The sequence below is a fragment of the Mus caroli genome, chromosome 4, assembly GCF_900094665.2.
Source record: "Mus caroli chromosome 4, CAROLI_EIJ_v1.1, whole genome shotgun sequence".
Classification (NCBI taxonomy): Eukaryota; Metazoa; Chordata; class Mammalia; order Rodentia; family Muridae; genus Mus; species Mus caroli.
The window spans coordinates 108692072-108715213 of NC_034573.1; the positions used below are offsets into that span (position 1 = coordinate 108692072).

The window sequence follows — 23142 nt, forward strand, 5'->3', positions numbered from 1 at the left end:
TTGGGACCCACACTGCCATGTCAAGTCAAGTGAGTGACCCCAATGTGGAGGATCACTCGCATTGATGCCACCCCACTCCCCAGCAATAAACACTTGGAAACTGCTAGTGAAAGCAAACTGGGATAGCTATCTATGACAGAGAAACCCACAGGGCAAAGCACCACGCCCCTCCCTGGAACAATTTGACAGACAATTACACCCACACAGGACAGTCCAACGGACAGCTAATAACCCCCACAGGACACAGTCTGACAGAAAACCACCTCCTTCACGAACAGCTGGAACATCTCTAAAGAGCTTCTGCTTCCACCCCGACTGACAATCACGCCCACACAGGACAGACAGAACCTGCCAGGTCCCACCTAACTGGACTGGACAGGAACCTCAGAGGCAATTTCAAGCTGTGTCCTCACAGCCCAGGCCCACGGGGAGACACTCTGGGTCCACACTTCAGCTTCTTCAAACCCCATTCTTCCCCCTTCCACCGTCAGCACCATGGCAGCAGGAGCTGTACACATCAGAAGGCTGAGGGTGGTGGTGGTGGTCTGTGTGTGTGTGTGTGTGTTTGTGTGTGCCACTAACACAGAGGAAAAGGGCTGGCCTGTCCGTAGCCTTGACCTCAGCCTCCCCATGGACATCAGAGCACAAGGCAAATGCCCAGCAACTGCAACAATGGTGCTGACTGGCAGCCAGTGGGTCATATTCATGAAATGAATGGACACCGTTATAGCAGACGTTCACTTAAACAGGTGAGGATCAGGGCCCTGACTGGTGGAGTTTGCCCATGGTCAGCTCAAGAGAAGTTAGGGGATAGACAGGCAGCTGGTGCCACAAGCTGAGGGAAAGAGTGCCCGGGATTGCAGCTGATGGACGGAGGAAGCTCCCCTGGGACAAGAGCCTAGGTCTGGTTAGGAGACCTGTGCTTGCTAGTTATTTTTGTCAACTTAACACAAGCTAGAGTCATGAGAGAAAAGGGAATCTCAGTTGAGAAAAAAGCCCCCGTTAGATTTGCTGGTAGACAAGTCTGTGGGATGTTTTCTTGATTAGCAATTAATGTAGAAGGACCTGGCTCACTGTGGGTGGTAACACCCCTGGGCAGGTAGTCCTGGGTATAGAGAAAAAAGCAAGCTGGGCAAGGCAAGGAGAGCAAGTCTGTAAGTAGCTCTCCTCCACTGGCTTTCACTGCTTGTTTGAATCCCTGCCCCGACTTCCCTCAGTGATAGACAGTAACTGGGACATGCTGGTCAGATGTACCCCTTCCTCCCCAGGCCGCCTTTGGTCATGGTGTTTATCATAGCAATAAAAAGGGAACTAGGACATTACCCAGGACAGACACTGGATCTATCTGCACACAGATATCTCCAAATCTGGTATTGACACCCAAATCCAGTAGTAGGGAAAGCAGGGTGGGCGTGTGCTAAGGAGACAGATGTGCAGGGAGAGGCAGAGAGGGAAGGGAAACTGAGTCCTGGTATCAGTGACAAATAGCTACTCCCCAGCCGCAGCTTCTCTCCTGAGCTCTCTAGCCTTCAAGAGAGGGACAAGATGTGCCCACAAATATTGACGAATATGGGAAGAAAATGGTGGCATAGAAACAAACTACCATTTTGTATGTGACAAACTGTTCATACCCGTCTTCAGTCTCCTGTAGGTCACACAGCCTGAGGGAAGGTGGTCCTGGCTCTAGTTCTAAGAGGAGACAGACTTGAACTCTGACCTCTATCAGCCCAGAATCTATGCTTTCTCACCAGTAGGTTGCAGAACCCTGTTGTGTGAAGGCAGTTCAGGGGGGCTGCAAGCTGACAGGTCAGCTGACCTAGTTATAGATGGGTCTGTTTATTTCCCAATTGCCATCTAAAATCCTAGTCCTTGCTGCTGAAGAGATATAAGGGACGATCCTCATCTGACTGCGGGACCAAAATACTACAGGAGAGGTCAAGCAGTAACTATGCTAAGAAAAAGGGAGACTCTCAGGGGAAGGGCCAGACTTTGTCATGCTCCCCAACCTAGGCCAGCCTTAGGTTCAGGCTAGGATTCACTATGGGAACCAAATGGGTCCATTCTGTGTGACTAGCCTAGAAAGCCTGAGTAGCAGGGCTTGCCATCTTGGGTGGTCTCAGCTGGTTATGTCCACAATGCAGACTTATAATGGATGAGTCCACAGGAGGGAATGACTGAGAGTGGAGGTGTGTGGTGGCTGGTGGCAGAAGGGGCTGGAGCTGGAGATGAAGAGGCTGGAGAGGGCAGGATGGGTATGGGGAGGTGACGGACTGGACGGGATGGAGTGGAGGTGACCGACGGCGACAGTAGTGGTGTGGTGTGGCGTGGCGTGGCGAAATGCACGGACAGCATTCTTACCTCTGATTGGTGAACCACCTGGCGAGGTAATTTGAATGCAAATAAGATCAGAGAGAAACATTAGTACAAAAGGAAGGAAAGCCACACAAAGCCAAATCAGATAAAACAAAACACTAGAAAGGGCTTTAACGATATATATGGAGAACTTGCGGCCTCAGTGTAGGTGACTCGAGTGTTGTGTGAGCAAGCACTAGGCTGGGCCAGGCTGAGTGTGGGTGAAGCATGTTCCCTGGGTCACTAGCACTGCTCGGGGGAAGTAGAGAGCTGGAGCTGGCAGAGGTGTTGACAGGAATCAGGGAGGTGGGGCTGGGCTCCTATGACCCTTGCTGGCTGGGCTGATGGAGAGAAACGGGAGCAGCAACCACCCCAAAGACCGCCCAAATCCCACAGGGTAAGCGTCCAAGGAGAGCACTTACCAAAACAAAACCAGGGCATTTAAGCAGGCAGGGTTAAGGGGAGAGCTCACATAGGTTACCATGATGAATCAGGAATCCCACAGGGGAGACACAGAGCAGCCCTGGCATCCAACAGGGGAGGCGTGGGACTCAGCTCAAAACCTGGTGGCTAATAGCCTGTAAAACCCACCTGCCTCTATTAAGATAGAGTAGTCAGAGCTCCTCAGCCTATCTGGTGAGAGGCAAAGGGTCAGCACCCAAAAGTGGCAGGCATTTGTCTTCCTAAGCCAGGCCTGTTCTGAACCCTTAGTAGGTTTGCCTTCCAACAGGTGCCTGTCCTGAGACTTCCAGTTCAACCATTGGGGCCAGGAACCTATAGACTGACCCAGATCCAAGTCTATCCACCTCTAGCTCCTTCAGTGGGGGTTGGGTTGGAAGTGCTGGGGCCAGACATCAGTTCCTGTCTCACCGAACTTGGCAACACCCATCTGGAAAAAATACCCATCTCTATGCACGAATGAGGAAAAGGAGGCCTGGAAACAGTAAAAGGCTTTTACGTGAGGCAACAGGATTGAACCAGTCTAACTTGGAGCCTTCCTGACGGACATCCTGCAGATATGAAAGCTAGAAGGCACCGGCGGGGGCTGGGGAGGAAGTGATGTGTTCATATAGGAAAGTGAGATTAGACCAACATAGAGATTCTCCATGTGTGCTCCAGAGGGGTGTGCGTGCGTGCGTGCGTGCGTGTGTGTGTGTGTGTGTGTGTGTGTGTGTGCGTGTGCATGTGTTTGGGGGGAGAGGGAATCCCTGAGAACCTTTTAGGGAGTCCACCAGAATAAAGCCTACAATTAGTAGTTCCTACAATACTAAGACTGGGGAGGGGGTGTGGAGTCTGCCTGTAATCTTAGCCCTTGGGAGGCTGGGCTCTATAGAGTATCATGCCCAGGGCTATACAGTAAAGGTCTTGTTTCAAAGCCAGAACTATCTGCCTTATTTAGATGCTTTCTCTTATGAACGTACAGTGTCATTTCCTGAAGGGTTCACAACCTGTAACACTGTTAACAGGCCGAATGCAGCCACATTGAAGCTCCGAATTAACAGTGAGGTTTTCCTAAGTAAATATTTTTTTGTCTTAGATTACACAATTATCTTTTTTATTTTAGAATGTTTATTTATGTTAACACTTGATAGTTTTTAAATTATTTTAAAATAATTAGTAAACATTTAAAATCTTCTATCTTAAATGTCTGATACGGTAAAGATCAATAGGTATAAGCCAGCTAAACAAAACTACCTTACGGTCCTCTGAGTTAAAGTTAGCAATACTAAGACCAGAAAGTTGACAACCACTGACCTCCTATAGTCCAGGCTGGAGCTAGGGCGGGGGTTGTAGTGTACACAGCCTGGCACAGAAGCCAAGCCTGTGGTTCCTGTTCTTTCTCCACTTAACCCATTGACTGAGAATCTGGCTTTTCTGTTTCACTAGACAGGTATATGGCACTGAAGGGGTACAAGTGTCAGCCTCCCCAAGAGATTCGTGCCAATGAGCTCACATGCTGACTGCACCATTCTGGAAGACCCAGTCAAAGACAGAGCAGGGCAGGGTAGATAGGCTCTTCCAGTCAGAGCTGGGCCAGCCAGCAGAGGGAGAAGCCAGGAGCATCTCATCAGAGGGAACAGAGGCCTCCTCCTGCAGGCAGAGCTGCCATCTCCACTTGACAGCCCCAATTCTGCCACTGCCACAGCAGGCGTCCTTTCTGCATGGGCTTGCCTGAGGTCTCAAGCTCAAGCGGCCCATGGGGTACCGAGGTGGTGTATCCCATGGCTGCAGCAGGAAAAGAGCCCTTCAAACAGAGCTGATGTGTACAGATGTGCTATGGCTCACAGAGGCTGGCGGCACTGTAGAGACCGCCAGGGAGACCTAAGGTCTGGAGAGCTAATGTCTGGAGCTCTGATGGATACAACTACTTCTCAGACTCCAGGGTTAGGAGATGCTGTTAGAAGGCACTAAGGTTACCTCCCAGGACCTCCACGTGTGACCCCTTGACCTGCGGAAAGTAGACATAATCAACACGGCCTGTCCTGCTGCAGAAACGCTGCAAGAGACTCTGAGGTAAAAAGGGTAGGAAAGCACCCTGTGAACTGTGGGTGACATGAAAACCACAAGGGGTCTTGAACATAGGCAAGTGTATAATAGAGGCCTGAGCCCACTCTGTGAAGGGATGTCCTCACACGGCTTCATCCCAAGCACTGGACACACACCCTCCCTGCCTATTTATGATCCTAAGTCACAGCTTCCTGGAGCAGGAAAGGTCAAATGAGTAGATATCATCTTCAGTCCTAAGTCCCTAAGGTCAATAAAGTAATTCCTCAATGAGGACTTGCAGAGAGCCGGGTATGCTGGGGAGGGGCACCTTACCAAGCAAATCTGTCCCAGCTCCTCCCACATCCAGCCTAGTTAAGTAGGGCTGGAGACAAACGCTGACAGCATGAAGCAGGGTGGCTCCTGAGGGAGTAGTCGGAAGCTGGGTACAGGTGCCCAGTGGAAGAAGCTAAAGTGAGTGGAGGGCCAGGTGGGCAAGGATGGGTCATCATGGTTACCTGTAAGTGGCAGCAGGCGGGGACAGAGCCTTTACCACAAACCAGGCTGCAAAGTGTCACTGTGTCTTTAATGCAGCTACTTTGCAAGATATGAAAACTGACAAAGTTAACTAAGGCCACAGAACTAATAAGGTGCATGTAGATAGGACAGGACGAGATAAAGCCAGCATGTGATTGAGCAGGGTCCCTTGACCAGGAGCACATATCTGACCAAGCAGGCAGAGGCAAGGGTTAGGAGCCCAGGGTCCAGCACTGGCTCTCCGAGTCTAGGAGGAAGATGAATGGCAACACCAACAGCTGCCAGAGGACAGAGTTTTCAGAGCAAGTTTAGAGGCAGGGAGAACAGTAATGATGTCCCAGGCTAGGACAGAGGCAACAGAAAGAGAAGAAGGCACCAATTTGAGATCCATTTGGTGAGGCATGAAGAGGATGTGGCTCCTTACTAAATGGGAGGGCTGGGCCTCTGGGGGTGGGGGTGGGGTTGCTACTCATGGACAAATGGTCAACAGGAGCAGGGAAGGGCTGTTGTAAAGAAGTCATTGCTTATCCATGATAGGGTGAAATCCAGACGGCACCCATCAAATGTGGGACCTGGAGCTCAGACAGGATACCTGGGCTGGGTTGACCAGTATCGGGACAGATGAGGAGGCGGTGACTGAAGCACCAGAGGCAATGGGCTTGCCTGCTGGAGGACAGACTGTTAGAGCAAAGGTGAGGCTGGCAGGTCTCTGGGCTAGAAGAACCCACCCGTGCTTCAGGCAAGGAGACAACAGCACAGCTCGAGGAAATCAGGGGTGGCAAAGCCCGAGGGAGGGCAGGAGGTTTGCTCAAGGAGGAGGAAGGGCTGTTGGCCACTGTGCGGACAAGAAGGAAGAGGCCTGCGCAGCATCCCGGGGAGTCATGGGCAGGGGAGGGGTGGCACGGGGTCTGGCACACAGCAAGCGCTACATAAATACTTGATGAACAAATGCTGCAGACAGCGGGCCTTCCCAGAACTGCTGCCTGCCACAGACAGTCAATGCCATTCCGGGGAGGAGTCAGGCCTGCGGGGAGGACCGTCTGGCAGCATGGGGAACCTGCCTGGGGGCACCCATGAGCAAATACAGGGGAGCGGAGCCATGCCGGCCTCTGTGCTGTGCTGGGCAGCAGCCACAAACACTGCCGGACCATTTCCTGCCTTGATTATGGCTGTTTTAATTAACTGCACTACAGCTGCCTCCATCTTGTTGAGTTTTAATTAAATTAAATGAGCTAACACTTCGTGGGCTGTCTCAGGCGGCCGTGGCTGGGGCCGGAATCCTGCCCTGCTGGGTGGCTCATCACTCTCTCCTCTTCCTGGGTACCAAAATGGTGTGGGCCTGACGGGAGGGGCTGAGGAGGGGCTGGGACTGGTGTGTACCTCTGAAGCCAGAAGAGCCCTAAGAGAGGCAGACACACCATCCTTCATGGTGTTGACATCACAGCTGATAGGCAGCAGGAAGTCAAGTCATGGGAGAGAGGCCTACCTTCTCCCAGATAGCAGGACTTTTGGAGCCAAGTCTGTGGGTCTGTCCTGAGCTGCTAGCGGGTGTAGAACGCAGCCCAGCTGATTCTGAGTCTCGTTTCCCACCCACTCCATCCCTACAAAATCAAAATCCATTTTCTTGGCGGGAGCCTCACAGGCAGATCGATCAATGGGGCGACACTTCCCTCTTGGTCACAATGGCATCCTTGTTCCCAGGGCTCCAAGGTGGCTCGACTGAGACATCCACGGGAGGGAGACAGGTGGCTCTGGTTGGCCACAGCACAGAAGCAGATGCCCCTTGTTTCAGGCTCGTAGGCGGATGAATTAAGTATCACTGGCCCCTTCCCCAGCAAACCTTGCTGCCTAGAGAAGCAGAGATGTAGACTGGGCTCTGGGAAAGTAGATGAAAAGCCAGGGCACCTTCCTCAGGCCTGCCACGCTAGCGTGTCACGCATGCCTGGAGGAGCAAAACTGGCCTAAAGTGTGGTGCCTGACAATGCCAGAAGGATCAGGACAGTGCTAGCCACCCCATCCTGTCCCCCAGGACAATAGGGACATTCTAATGAGTCTTTCTTAGAAAGTTCATCCCCCAGCACCTGGCTGGACCAGGCTGGAAGGTGTCTTCCCTAAGGTACTCAGGACACCTTAACTCCGCTCACCTGATCGCAGCTGTTTGATACGACCGTTGCTTGCAGCAGGGTCCACAGGAAGGAAGTCTTTGAACCACGAGATCTCAGGGTCTGGGTTCCCACCGGCTGCACACAGCATGGTGGCAGTGCGACCCTTCTCCACCACCTTCAGCTGAGGTCCCATGTCGATAGTCGGGAACCCAGACGGCAGCTGGTCCTCTGCAAACAAGGAGTGACGCGTGCATTAGGACTGCCTCTGCGCCACTGAGGGCCTCTCTGTGTAGCTTTCTCCTGACTTCCAGGTTAGCCGGGAACCCATGATACGCTTCTCTTTACCCACCCCTGATTTCTAAACACAAGCCCTACCCCAAATGAGGAGTCAAGAGTCCTAGGTCCCTTTGGGCAAGGCAGGGGCTGCAGGAGGGCCCATAGCACCACATCCCTGCCAAGTCTGGAAGCACAGACTGAAGACATCAGCACTTCTCTCTCTAGGTCCTGGGAAGAACAGGGATCGATGCTCTGCTGGCTGTGGCAAAGTGCTCTATGGATTCGGGGTGGGGGCGGTGAGGGAGGTAAAGTTCCCCAGGCATCAACAGCCACAACCCCACCAGGCGTGCTGGTCCAGCCCACAGTTCCTTGTCAGCACACATGCTCTCTCTCCTTGGCCTGCATCCCTTCAGCTGTTCCATGTGGCTGAGCCCTGCCCTACCGATGACCAAACTCTAGTCTTGCCTCTGACCATTCTCTATTACAGTCTTGACCCTTGGTCTTTCTTACTCATTCCTGGCCCCAAGAACCAGGATAAGGTGTCAGGGCCATGTCTGAGTATGTATAGGCTAAGAAGACAAAAAAAAAAAAACCAAACAAACAAACAGTAAAAACAACAACAACAACAAAACCAACCCTCCCAATATTTCCTGGAGTTAGCAACTCACAAAGGACATCACTTTCACTTGACCCATTTCCTCCTGCCGAAGGTTCCTGAAGCAGTCCCCACAAGCTGAGACAAAGCTGCCCGATGCCCACCTCTCAGAAGCAACAGGAGCTGGGAAGACAAGCCCTGGAACAGTATAGACCATTTGGGACTGACGTCTCTACCACTAACTACCACCTGTACGGCCTATGCGTGTTCGTTACTCATTGATGCTTGATTTATCTACTGGGTTTAGGTGTCTACCTCAAAAAGATACCTTGAAGACTCCACCAAAAAAAGAATCCAGGGTGCTAAGGGAGTATCTGACACGGAACAGGCACCCAGTAACTGTTAGAAGTTATAATTAACCAGACCTGAGCCACTGGGGCAGACAGATACCAGAACTATAGCCTGGGGCCCCCTTTCCCATTATGGTTTCCCATTGGAACAAAACCATCAAGTGTTTTCCAGAATTCAACAGTACCTCTCCTCTTCCCAAGCTTGGCTCTGGGCGTACCTAACGAGGGCCTAGAGAATGTCTGCCCTTTGTTTACCTTTCGGCAAGAAAGCTGGGCAGTATGGTGGTGGCAGAGGCACCACTTCGCTCTTCCCTCTCACATGCCCAGCACAGGTCAGTGTGCAGGAACATTTGCTGCACCCAGGCTCCCATGCCAGGAAGACTCAGCCTCCGAGGGAGAAAAGTAAAGGGCAGGGTGACAGCACCCACTTTCCCTGCCTACTCTGGCAACCTAAGGGGAGCACCTAGGGGCACAGACAAGATGAAGCTGGAGGAGCCACGGCAGGCAGAGGAACCCCCATCAAAGTTGCAACTTCTAGGGATATCCTAGAAGGGTGTCTGGCTGGGGTTATAGGAGATCTCTCATCATGGCCCTGTATCCCCAGGTTTGGCCAGGAATTGGCTATACACTTCCCCTGTTTGGAGCCCTATAAATTCCGATGTAAACCCTGGGTCTCTTTGGCTATAAGTATGATGCCACAGGGCTCTGACTCTCAGCTGATTCTTTTTTTTGGGGGGAGGGGGGGCTTTCAGGACAGGGTTTCTCTGTGTAGCCCTGGCTGTCCTGGAACTCAGAAATCTGCCTGCCTCTGCCTCCAAGTGCTAGGACTTAAGGCGTGTGCCAGCACTGCCCGGCTCAGCTGATTCTTGAAAGGACCATATTAAACAGCAGCAGGAAGAGAAAGAGGAGGGGGTGAGGATGCAGAGCTTCCGTGGCCTGGCACTGCTTGGAAGCTAAGAGTAAGCCCTGAGGCCTAGGGCATCCTCCCCATCCCCATCTAGCATCGGGGATCCCAAGGCTGCTAGAGCTACAGCTATCATCACTGACCATGGCATCAAGCATGTTCTTCCAGGCTTACTCCTGTCTGTCTGAACAACTGGGGTGCAGGATGAGGGGCGGCTAGGTCCTGGCAGAGTCAGAGCCAAGGAGTTCTCCAGCCTCTACGGCCTACGTGCAAAGCACTGATCTAGAATGAAAGCAGTGCACATGCTTGCAGCCCAGTGTCCCAGGGATCTACTCTGAATTCTTGACACGGGGAAGGTCTTTGGGACCTACGCCAAATTAAGGACAATTAATTTTCCTCCCTCAATTATCACACCCTCAAATGGCTCCGTCCTTGGCTCAGATCATTCCTCAGGCACCACTGCCAAAGCCTAAAACCAGGGAGTGTGAAGAGCGACTACTGAACAGCAGGACCCAAAAGCCAGTCCCTGGGGCCAGCTAGGCTCCCAAGCAGTGAGCGCAGGCAAGGCTGCTTCTTAGGCCACTCCAGGAGGTGAAGTCAGCCCCTGAGGGCTGACCTGCTGCTGCAGCAGCCTCCTCCTCTCCCACCTGGGAGCCTTCAGCACACTCTTATCAGTCAAGGACAACAGACATTCCCCAGATGCCTGTGGAGTTACTGGCCCCCTTGCCACCTTAAGCCTCCCCACTCCACACCAGAGCGTGTCTATAGAAGTCCAAACCACTCAGGTTAATGACCAAGGCAAATTTCTCAAGAGGATGCATGCCACACTGTCACTTCCAACCCATCAACAACTGAGAAAACTGAGGCCTCTGGACACAGGGATAAAAGGTTCCAAGCATGAAGCAGTCCCTCTGTTGCAGGTTTACAAAATGACAATCTTTACCAAAACCCTATGAGGCATATGAGCAAATGGGGACTTGGCAGAAATCTGGAAACCTGCCCAAGGTCACTCAGTTAAATTGGAGGTGGGGCTTGGAGGAAAGCAGGTGGTAGGACCCTAGTGCTTTAGACTAGCACTCACGAAAAGGTGGGCAGGGCAGGAAAAGGGAGGGGCGTCCCTGGAAAGAGCCACGCCCTTCCCCCTTCTCCCCGCCCTTAACCGGCTTCCGGCTGCGGACTCTACTGCAGACCCCCCATGCACATACGCCTCTGTTTTCAGGTGCTGTAAAGGAAGCCCAATGCTCCCCACATGTGAACACCCCTGGCACGCGCCTGTGTGTGTGTGTGGGGGGGGGGTGCACGGGTTACACTATAGCCCCTCCAAACACGGGCTGCTGGTGCGGGAGAGCCCCTCCCCCCTCCAGGCCACCCGGTAACCATGGCGACGGCAAAGAGGCGGGTGCCACGGTGGAAGGGCTGCGCGCGCTTGTGTCCGAGCGGGTGCGCGCCTCCGCGTCCAAGTCCTACTGGGCGCCGCCCTTCCCGCCCCCACCTAGGCGGAGCAGCCGCGCCCCCTCCCTGGACCCTGCGCCTCAGTTGGGGGGGTGCTCCCCCTTAGGCATTCCAGCTCCACCAACGCAGCGCACCCAGCTCCCGCCTGCTAGGGTCCAGAACAGTGCAGAAGGCTGTAAGTTGCCTCTGCATATCCAGTCCGCAGTGTCAGGTCCTCCACTGCACTGTTCCCAGAGCAGAAAGAGAAGTCCCCTGGCTTTGGGGGACTCTGGAGAGGCACCAACACAGTAGCCTAGACCTGGATAGCCTCTATACATAAGTACCACACACAATCGAAAGTCTGCCCCTCCGGCACAGATCTGTGCACCTAGAGTAAGCATCCAAGTGATTCATGAATGGCTTCTGTACCCAACTGGCCCTTCAGATACTGCGGTTGAGAGACCCTTCCCTGGAGAGGTCCTGTTGTCTTAGAGCTCAGAGATGACAGGGCATGTGGGAGGGCGTGTCTAAGGGGTGGGGTGGGGAAGATACAAACGACAGAGACAGGGAGCATGGTTGATGTCCCTCAGCAGTAGAGTTAATTACTGTAACTCCACCTCTCATCTGCTATCTTGGTGACTTCCTGGAGGAAGGAGGATCAAGAATGATGCAAAGCAAAAAGCTTTCCTGCACGCTATAGCCAGGATGGAGGAACACTAAACAGCAAGGTGAGTCTGGGGTATGTATTGAAGTTTTGATAGACAAGGACAGGGCAGGGGTGGGTGGGAAGTTTAGACCGACAGGCTGCAAGGACTGGGGGAGGGAGGCTGCTGAAGGCCTCTAGAGAACACACACAGGTCTCTTTGTCCATGAAGCCTGGGATGCCTGGGGCGGAGTCTGGGCCAGAGGCAGGGGGCTGCACCAGGAAAGCTAACAGATGGAGATGCCTTAGAGGGGAGGGTGGTGGCTGTAAGGGAGAGCACTGGCACCGGCTGTCAGCGAGACCTCTTCACCCGTGTTTACCCAGCTTCATGGCATCTCTGAATACAGGCACATATGCGCATGCACATAGACTGGCTCCCCGGGGTGGCACAGTCTGTGAGACTGACCCCTCCTCTATGCATGAGTGTATCACCCTGTCCCTGAACACACAGACACCTTAGAAACACGCACAGCCAGGGACCTAGAGAACTACGAGGAGAAAGAGACAGGTGCAAAAATAGAAACCTCCATGTGCCTGTGGCGGGGCATCTGCAGTGACAAGCACCTGTGGCAGCAGACTCCTGCAGGCAGATCCAGAGGCGGCATGCAGAGGTGTGGGAACATGGGTGCGAGGACACGAAAAGTCAGACACACATGAAGAGACACACGCACCTGGAGACACAGTAAGACCAAATCCACAAAGGAACCTCTGTGGGTGGCCAGGCCCCACCCTGCCCTTTGGCACTCCAAGGAAGTCCAGGGCCACCTCAGTTCAGCCCCCCAGAACAGCTCCATCCTCAGCAGAGACAGGGTCAAGACAGAGCCCTCCCCAAACCTGTAAGCTTTCCCGCTCAGTACCTAGCCTGCACCCCACCCCCAGGCTCCCAGGCGGTAAGGGGGGGCCCAAGGGGCCTCAGCGCCCATCTCCATTCGCAGCTTTCAGTCTCGACTTTCAGCTGTTTTTCCAAGAGAAAACTCCCACCTCTTCCAGCACTCAGATTTCATCAAACTTGGCATCTTAAAAGCCTGTTTTGTTTTTGAGTCTGAGCTGTTTGGGGCCTGTCGGCAGCCACGGCCCCCCCTCAGTAATGCCCCCTCCCTTGGGTTTCCCTGGCACTCCACAGAGTCCTACTCAACCTGGCAGGTGAGGCCTCCCCACCATGCGGACTCATTGGACCCCAGAGCCACTGCCTGGTCCCCACACTCAGATTCTGCTCATGCTGGGCTCTCCCTCCGGAGGCTCCTCTACCCCAAGCCTGCTCAGGAATTTTCTTTTTAGCCATTTACCTCTCTAGGTTCAGCCCTTGCTCCCAGTCACTTCAGACCACTGACAGCCTCCCACTCACTCTTCAGCCCCCTGCAGCCCTGCTGCCACCCCCGAGGCTTCCGGAAGCCTGTTCGCCAAGGTCAGTACCAACTGCAGAGCTAAATCCAAAGGACACTGCCCAATACTCATCTTGCTTGGCTTCTCCTCCTTCATACTCTTCCACTGCCTCCCCTGATCTGGCTTCCCCCTTAGCTTCCAGGAACCTCCTCCCAACAGTGAACGCCAGTTCCTGGGGATCCTTTTGGCTTGGCTTCTTGGCTCTCCCGGTTCCATCTCCAGCCCCTCAAGAGTGCCAGGCAAACCCAGGTGAGGCCTTCTCACATCTTTCCTCGGATGCCTGCACACACCTGACTTGACAGACTTCAAATTAGACTTATCAACTCACCCCTTCAGTTCTGGGCCTCTTCCTGTATTTCAATCTTAGATAGAAAATTGGTTCCGCTGTCTACCAGCCTTGAACCAGGAATGCAGAGCCAACCACCCCTGGGGTGTCCCAGGCAGCTGGGCCGGATGCTACCTGTCATGCCTATCTCCCTTCCTCCTCTTTTCACAAGGTTCAGGGGATGCTGGCTTTTGCTAGTTGGATTGACTACACCTACCTCTCATTGATACACTTCCGCCCTACTTTGCATCAACAAGGACTTCTCTGAAGCACGAATCTGCCCTTAGTAAGCCCTCTTCTCCCCTGGCAATCAGGGTGAGGAGGATACCTTACCACGGATGGAGAATATACATCCAGGGGCATCTAAGACCTCCAACTTTGAGAGCTATTTCTAGCGATGCTGGTTCAGCCCATGATCATAAGCTGGGCGGGGAGGCAGGGGGCGCGGGGGTGGGGGGTGGGAGGTCAAAAAGCACAGAGCACAGACAAGACACCTGTGAGCACAGGCGTGGGGAACTAGGTGGGCACAGGCCACAGCTCACAGAAGGGGACACCGTTCAAAAGGAGTTCACTGAGCTCTTCCAAGACTCTCAGAACTGGAAACCATGAGAGGATCCCAGGAACCAAGAAACCCCGTGTCTGACCTTCCAGCTGCTTCTACTGCCCCATTCCAGATGTGCCTTCCTACCTAAGACTATCTCTGTCTGAACCTCCAAAATCTGGCTATAGCATTTCATATCTTCATGGTCCTGAGATCTGTTATGGTCACAGGAAATGGAGGTTACATCCTAAAGGCCACTGGACCAGAGGTACATCAGTGTCACTGCTGCCAGGGGAGAACAGGGGTTGCCTAGAATTCTAGGTTTGGGACTTCCTGTAGTAGCTCTTTCACCCTCATCTTTCCACTGAGAGTGAAATGAATAGAAAGGCTTATGGTAGGAAAAAAGGTGGGGCAGGGAAAAATGACCCCTAGGAAAGCACTCATCCTGCCCAGCGCAGGCAGGACAGCTCAGGTCAGGGTCATCATCAGTCTTTTCCCCTGGAGCTGCTTCCAAAGATTCTATGTGTGTGTTGGGGGAGGGGTGTGTGTGTGTGTGTGTGTGTGTGTGTGTGTGTGTGTGTGTAAGCGTGCGTGCACACTTGGACGGGCGTGTGTGGCAAGAAGTTATCTGTCACCCTAAAGCCTCAGAACCCACGAGGGTGAGAGCAAATGCAGAACCCACAATCCAATCGCCCTCTCTTGCCTGCTCTCCTGCACTCTAGCTGGATCCAGCCAAATGGCATAGGTGGTACAGTCTGGCCCACTTAGCAGACACAGAGCCCGAGATGGAAGCAGGTAGAAGGACAAGTGTGTAGGTGGGGGGTGGAGAAGATAGGAGAAGTCCTAAATCCTAAGGCCAGGTTTGGTCAGTACTTCTAGTGTGCCCTCCTCCTGGCTTGGTCACAGAGGAGCTGCTGAGTATGATGGCAGCAGATGACAACAACACTCTAGCCCCAAACACACTGACCAGCATTCATTGTTGTCCAGCTGCTCTGTGGGATCCCAGAGACAACAAATCTGAATACAGCACCTGACATCCCACCAGCACCAGACTGACCCTACACATCTAGCTCAGACTGCTGACTCTCTCTCGCTGTTTACAAAACTAAGGTATAATACCACCTGCTATACACCCGCATCACACACTCACTCACACACACTCATACACACACTCACACACACACCCCAGATACTACCTGCCATGCATAGATGTGTGCACGTGCACACATCTCAATACTGCACAGAGCCCTTAAAGTACATACCACCTGCTTACACATCATGCCCCTCCCCAGCTGCCTGAGGCACACTGCTGGTTTACACAACCCTTCACACATGCTCACACCACTGTAAACACATCATCTTCTATGTGCACAAAATGACAAACATCCAGCCCTTGAGCCCGCCCCCCAGGACAAGTCAGAAACAAGTATATTCCTACTCCACTGCCTCTTGTCCCCATCTTCCTTTGGGCATTCGGTGTCCCTTCCAGAACTTACCCAGTCACTAGGGCTCCACCACAGCTTTGGCTGTCTAGCCTCCTCCCTGGGGATCTCCCCAACCATGGTTCTGCCTGGCCTGGACTCTGCAAACCCTGGGGACTCTAATGACCTCCAAACTGAGCTCAACACCCTCACTATCCCCCTCCACCTCAGAAGGGAAAGCCCAGAATCAAGGCCTCACTCCCTTCCCCCACCCCTCCCCTCCCTTGTGAGGGAAAATGTCAGATTCCCTGTCTCAGTGGCGGCAGCGGGCGGGTTGGAGGGGGAATGATTCAGCCGCCGCCTCAAGAGTGCGGAGCGAGAAGAGCTTTTCCTGCCATTACCCGGCGAGGGAGAGGCTGGCGCGCTAATGGCTTCAATTACCACTCAGACAGGAACGCTGGGCGGCAGGGCCCTGGTACTCATCACAGCCCAGGACAGGACAGGCCCACCCCCAGCCAGCTTGTGCTGGACACCCCACCTTGTACCCTGACAGGGATGTTGGCACACCGGCTGGCTGTCCCAGCACAGTGGGCTAGGTCTCACAAGCTGCACCAGCAGCGGCAGAGTACGGAGACTCGTGGGGGACCTGGCATGGCGGTGTCCCTAGAGGCTGCAGTGAGAGTGGACTGAGCTGGGCCTGGGGTGGTAGGAGGAAGGGCAGAAGGCCCCGAAGGAAGTATAATACTGGGGTTCCCTTTTGAAGACACACTGCTCCTGCACCTGGGCCAGGTTCCCCAGGCATTACCCAGGAACTCCCCAAAGCACCTGTCTCCTGATGCACAGGCAGGCACATGTGTGTGAGACGTGAGCAAAGCAACCAGGCACTATCTTCCAGCCCCTAAGCCAAGTTTATCTCTCACTACTAGGATTCTATGGTAGTCTCACAAAAATGGCCCTGGCTCTCCCCTCCTGTCAACCCCAGAGCTCCAAAAAAAAAAAAGCCATCTTTTCATCTATTGCAGGCAAGCACCCCAGCTTTCCTGCCCCCCACCCCATCCCAGGAAGAACAGGGAGGAAATGAGGCAGGGTTGCTTTAGGCTGCCTCTCTGAGGTTCTATCCCTTGTGACATTCCTTTCTGCCAAGCCTTAAGCTGGTCAAGGTTACAAAGACAACAGGACAGGTCAGCACTTTGCCTCGCTGGTGCAATATCTCAGGAGCAGGAGGGGCCCACGAAGCCCACAATTCCAACCACTCTGGTGTAGTAGGGACCTGTCTGTCCCACACGTCATCAGACATCTTCCAGTCCCCAGATGCATCAACATATAGCCTGAAGCCCAGGTCTGGGGATCAAAGTCTATGTCTAGTGCCGGGGTCCATCCCAACACCGCATAAGAAAGAACCACCTCTAATCCATAAAAAGAAACCCTTGACCAGGAAGGCCGTTTCTAATGGCAACCCTCGGCCAAGTGTGAGTTCTCTTCCCCGGGCCTTGAGAGACCCTTTAAAGGGTAAAGTTGACAGGGCAGTGGGATGTCTTAGAGGATCAGCTCTCCATTCTCACAAGGAGACTACTCCCTAGCCTGAGAGCCTCAGAGGTTGCCCGCCATGATAGGGATTATAGTCTTTTAGACTCCACACCAATACAAGGCAGGGTACATGACTCTCATGCCAACAGGTGAAATCCTTTCTCCTGGGTCACAAATTGGAGGTCAGAAATGACCAGAAGGGACCTCCAAGCCAGTGGTTTCAGCTCAGACCTGGTGGTCTGGCCCCCTGTCCCCAAATGGAACGGACAGCAGGGCTAACACAGCCCAGTGACACAAAGCAGCAGCGGCTCAGGTGTCTACGCTTCAGAATGGACTCTGAGATGCTGGGATATAGGGAAAGCTCCACACTAGCTTGGACTGTGGGTACGATGTCCTGGATCCCGGATGGAACAAATGAGGCCCAGCGTTCCTGTCTACAGGGGAGGGCCGCACACAGCTCTATTAGAACCCACTGATTCACACGAGACACACACAGATGCAAGAATTACTGAATGGATGCATGTGTGAACACATAAAGCCAAAGCATAAAAATGGCCAATGTGAAAAGATGTTCCACTGCTCTTGTAATCAAAGAAATGCAAATTAAATTGAGATGCCACTTTTTGCCTATTAACTTGGCAAAGCTTTTTTTTTTTAATGGTAATTTCTACTGCTGGTGAAGATGTGCAGAGAAGAGGCCCTCGTATGCCCTCCCTGATAAGAATATAAACAGATACAATCTTCTAGCAATATTGAAGGCTTTAAAATGCATGTGCCCTTTGACTTAGCAATTCTACTCCATGAACCTAGAGTCAGGAAATGACCAGCAAAGCAACAGCATCTTCAAAGACATGTGTGACACCTTACTTACAAAGGTTGGAAGCTGAGAACATATGCACCCAACAAAAAGGGAACAGCTAAATAAATTAGGGTGCTTCCATGTGACAGCTTACCACAGCCATTAAAAATAATGGTGTGGAAGAATATTTAATGGCAAGGAAAATCTTCACACTACGTTTTTTTCTAAGCAGGAGCTGGGAAGGTGGCTCAGTAACGGACCTGCTGAGCAAGCGTGAAGACCTGAGTTGTGTCTCCTAGAGCCCATGGAGGAAGCTGGGTATAGAAGTATGTGCCTGGGCCCTAGTGCTGGGGAGGCAGGCAGAGAGGTGGATTCTTAGAGCTCGCTGGCCACTAGGCTAGCCAAATAGGTGAGCTCCAAGTTCAGTGAGGGAGCTTGTCTGAAAAGCCCTAGGTTTGCCCTCTAGCTGGAAAACAAACAAACAAACAAACAAAAAACCCCAAAGTCACGGAACAGTGTGGGATCACTATTCTGTTTATATATATTAATACAAATATACATAGATGTATATAAAACATACACACAGAAAATGGGCCACCAAGAAATAACTAATAGCACGAGGGGTAGGATAATAAGATTATTATTTCTCCCTACACACTATCCTATGCTTCTCAATTCTTTAACAGTGAACAGATATTGGTATTGCATTCAAAAATGAAAGCAACAATCAATACGGTATTTTGAAAACGCACATTCAGATTCATGTATCCATTGTGGTCAAGGTTTAATCATGTCACTTCACACCCTATTTGTGGCTTTCTACGTCCTCAAGAAAGGGCCCGTTCCTCAGCCTGATCCTCCAGCCTCACTGAATTACCTTCTCCCTCCTCTCCCTCCCCTCCGCTCTCCAGCCGCCACTTGAAAAGCCTCAAATTGACCACTCAGAGTTTTGGAAGCTCTGCTCCCCTTTACACCCTGGGTCTTGGCAAAGGCCTAGAAGCAAAGTGTCCACGTTCCTTACAGAATTTACTGGACGCTGACTGAGGGTAGCACGTATCAAGTGACATTCTGGGCTTAACGGCAGTTCAAGCAAAGTATGTGAATGACTAAATGAATGAACGAGCTGCCAGATGAGAAGAGACACTAAAATTCACATGGAGAGCCCAGCTCCAGCTCCTTCATCAGGGTACCAGGAGAACACTGCCAGCAACCGCCAGGCTTCACTGCCACCGTCACATAACCCCAGGGCCACAGAGCTGCAGCACCATACCTCCAGCCTGACCCAGACCCAAGGGAGCGATGACCCAGCTGGAGATCACACAGCTGGCAAGCTTGCTGCTGGCTTCAACACAGACCAGTGACCTTGGCCTGTTGAACACTGACTCACACCCACCCCAGGGCAGCCAGGGCCCCACCCACATCTCAGTCTACCTGGCCACGGTGGCCTGTCCCTCTTGGTACATACCTTCAAGCACTGACAGCTTGGCACTTGTGTTGATCTCCCCGAGACTGTTCGTGGCTGTGCACTCATAGATGGCTTCGTCTCGCTGCACTCGTAATGGCTGGATCCTCAGCACTGACCCTGCTCCATCGTCAAACTCAATTACCTGTCACAGGACAGATGTGGTCACAGCCTGTTAGGGGTGTGGGGATCTACTACAGTTTTCCTCACATCCCCAAAAGACCCTTGAGGAACAAGAGAAGGACCACACAGCGAGCAGGCCAACTCCAAAGCCTGCCCAGCCCTCCCGGCCAGTCCAGGACGAACCTCAAAGCGCTGGGAGCTGACTTTCTTCCCCTTCTTCATCCACGTGATTCGAGGCTTGGGTTCCCCTGTGGCTTGGCACACGAAGGAGGCCACCCCTCCCGACAGCCCAGTCTGGTCCTCGGGGACCTTAACAAAGACAGGTTTGCCTGGAAGAGACAGAGACACTCAAATCAAGTGGCATGATCACATTAGGCATGGTCAATGCTACCATGCTACAGGTAGCAGGCCTTGGGGACGAGGGGGCAAGAAAGACTTAGAGAGAACAATATAATACCTAACTTTTATATAGTGCTTAATAAGTGCCGAGCTCTGTTCAAAGAGCAGAACCCTTGTAACTCTTTGAAGCCGAGGAGGTGGGTGCTATAATTACTGTTTACAGAGAAGAAGTCAAGGCGTGGGGAGGTCAAGAGATTTGTTCGTTGGGACACAGCTGGTCAAGAGCAGAGTCTGGAGTTGGGCTCTGCCTCTCTGTCTGTCTCCGGCTCCTGGTTATTCCAAGCTCCGGGAATAATAAAAAAAATAAAAAAGATACTGGAGAACTGCTTTCTGGGAAGCGCCCCAGACTCTCCTAGAGCCTTTCCATCTACCCTAAGCCTTAGGCAGACCCCAGGACTCCTCCTCTTCCCTACCCCTACATTCCAACAGCCCCAAAGGCCTGGACATTCCAGCTCCTGAGAGGCTCTGGATGGCTTCCCAGAGGGATGCTTTCCTGTAACTCCCTGCCCCCACCAGCTTGGCAACTGCCTTTCCACAGCATGGGCAGCTCCAGAGTTCCTACTCCAGAGGAGGACAGGGGCTCAGCCAAGGCCTGGCCATACCCTCCATGTCCCACCACCCAGGGTCACAGCCCCAAGCAACCTGGCTCATTGAGATGTAGCAATGCCTCGTTAATCCTGACAGTGGATCCATTTCCTATTAATCCAGCCAGTGCATGGTGCAGGAAAGCCAGTGCCTTGGGAGCTGGCCCTTCAGAAAACCTGCTTGTTGCCCATAACCCAGGCTCAGTTTGGGCCCTGGCTAAAAAGTGTCCACTGTGTGCCAGGTACTTTATGTCACTTCATGCACAACCAGTGCCTCCACTTTCTAGGCTGAAGGACCAAGTCACATGCCCAAAGTCACACAGCCAGTGAGTACTGACACATTTGGGACCCAAATTTAGGCCCATCAAAGTCCAAAACAACTGACACAAAAAGTTCACAGGAGGCAGGGGACCTTGTTGAAAAGAACAGCCAGTGGTGGCAAAAGTCAGACAAAAGCAGAAGAGTAGCCGAGGTAAGGGAGGGGCACAGGTGACTGTCACAGCACGCTGTGACTAGGAAAGAGATGCCAACTGGAGGAAGGTTTGGAAACTCTTGGAGTTTTATCTGTATTATGTATACGTGCCTGCTTGTCTGTATGTGCACCACGTGTGTGCAATGCCCACAGTGGCCAGAAGGGGGCATTAAATCTTCTAGAGCTGGAGGTGGCTGTGAACTGCCTGATGTGGGTGATGGGGAGCAAACCCAGGTCTCTGCAAGATCATTTGCTGCAAGCACTCTTGACCACTGAGCCAGCTCTCCAGCACCAATTCTGGTTTTTTTTGGTTTTGTTTTGGTCTTGTTTTTTTTTTTTTAGGACATGTGTCAGTGGCAGGCCTTCACCCAGGGCAGGCAGTCACTTGTTAACATCAGCAGCCCTGTGGGTCAGTGGATCCATAATCACCCTCATTTTAGAGATAGGGAAAGACATCCAAGCGGTGGAAGGAACAAGGACCAGTGAGTCAGTGTTCTGGGGTAGAGCTGGGGTTCACTCTACATTCTAAATCCTAAACTCACTTTAAATAACCTGTGTCCTCCCCAGGAAGAAAACTCAGGACCCACCACAATCTGTTCCTGGGGAGGGGGAGGCTGAGCAACTCAGAGGGCCCAGTGCAGGGGCGGGGAAGTCATGCAGGTGACCCAAAAGTTCTGAACTCCTTTCTGCCTCTACCACACCACACCCCCACCCCCACCCCAGCCTCTGGAGAGAGGTGTGGATCTTTCCTAGTCTGTAGAATTTACAAAGCCTGTCACTCAACAGTGACAATACCTGCCTGAGAGGAAGCCCCCTCCTCCAGGGTCTACTGAGGTTATCTCTTAACCCCTCCCCCACCCCAGTAGCTTCCAGCTCTGCCTCTCCTCCATGGGACAAATGGTGGCTCGGCTGGCTGAACAGGCTGATGGCCCTGCCTCTGTCACCCCCACCCCACCTCCTCTATTCTCTATTATGAAGCCAGAGAACAAGCCTCCTCCTGATCAAATCTCTCCAAAGGCCTCCCACTGCTCTTTACAAAGAGCAAGCTCCTCTCACTGCAGACAAAGCTCGGCCAGGTCTGACCCAACCATGCTCCCCAGAGTCCTGGCTTTAGAGCCCTGAATAAGCAATGCTGCCTCAGGGCCTTTGCGTAAGCTGCACCTTCTGCTAAGGGCCTCATCGACTACCCCTTACCCACTAACATCCTAAGTCACCTCTGAACATCATCGTCTCAGAAAACTATCCCCTAACCCTCCCTACCCCCCACCCCCCATTAAACTCGCTCTGCCTCCCACAGTATGCCCACAGTTTCAGGGTACACAGGAAGCTAATGCCTTCCCACCTTTTGGGGGTTTAATAGTTGCTTCTCAAACAGACCATGACCCTGGGCTGAGCAGATTCCATGTCTATCCTGTCTTCTGCCCTGTCCCACTGTCTGACCCAGTTCCTGACACCCAGGGGTGCAGACCAGGAAGAAGAGGACAGAGGAAGGAGAGAGAGGAGTGTAGAAGGCTGGGGCCTCACGTACTCCTTCCCTCTAGGCAAGAGAGAAACCCAGGGAATAAGTGCCCCTCCAGGTCCTGCCTCAACGTGTCTCCAGTGAAACCAGAGGCTGGAACCTGAAGAACCAGAAAGACTAGGAGTGTGCTGGGGTGGGGTGGGGTGGGGTGGGGCCTCCTGAGCCAAACAAAGAGCCGAGGCTGGGCAGGAGTCAGGTAGCTCGGAGCAGCCAGCAGGAACAAACCTGGAAGCTGTGTGGGGGCTGGCCTGTGCCCAAGGCCTGGGGCCATCAGGGAGGAACAACTACTCCTCTCCCTGGAGACTGGAGAAGAGCCAGGGTGCTGCCCAGGATCAGGCTGGCATTGCTCCTCCAGTCCCAGGCTGCCTAGGACAGGGGCCCCTTCTATGCCTAGGCCCTACCTTGCTTCCTACTAAGGGTACCTTGCAGAGGCCCGGGCCACCTGGCTCTTCCTCCTTCCAGCGCCCTAGCTGGCCTTGGATCTTCCTGCTGTTCCTCAGGAGACTTTCAGAGATCACAGTCAAATCTTGTTTCTACCCTGTCTCCCCAAATTTGCTCCTGCTAGCTTCTCTAAATTCCCCCTTTTTCCATTCCAGCAAGGATCTTGTTTTGTATGCACTTGCCAGAGGCCAAGCAAGCACTCGGCTGAGAACTTAGCTTGAGCCTGCTCACAATCCAGGCCTGCCTCTGTGTGTACCCTGCATCCTTTATTAGCCCCTCTTCCAGACTGTGGAAGCCTGGCCCACACCCCACTGCCAGCTGGGGTGCCAGGCAGGCAGGCAGGCAAAGCCAGGCTACTGCGGCCACCCTGCCTTGGGCCTTATCAGCTGGTGGTGGTGGTGGTGGTGGT

The 23142-nt window shown here is 52.9% G+C and overlaps 1 protein-coding gene across 6 annotated transcripts in view; it reads right to left on the reverse strand.

Annotated features, from left to right (window-relative positions):
* The window catches only part of Ptprf (protein tyrosine phosphatase receptor type F), an 83078-nt gene that overhangs the window by 41342 nt on the left and 18594 nt on the right, over positions 1-23142 (reverse strand). For 4 of the 6 annotated variants that reach the window (XM_021159518.2, XM_029475902.1, XM_029475901.1 and 1 more), the window contains exons 4-6: positions 19502-19647; positions 19199-19340; positions 7518-7706 (exon numbers count right to left, since the gene is read on the reverse strand). In XM_021159518.2, the coding sequence (XP_021015177.1) occupies positions 7518-7706; positions 19199-19340; positions 19502-19647 (477 nt within the window). Of the gene's footprint in view, positions 1-2358; positions 2377-7517; positions 7707-19198; positions 19341-19501; positions 19648-23142 lie in introns of all 6 variants that reach the window. The other 2 variants (XM_029475898.1, XM_029475900.1) reach the window with 1 other exon arrangement.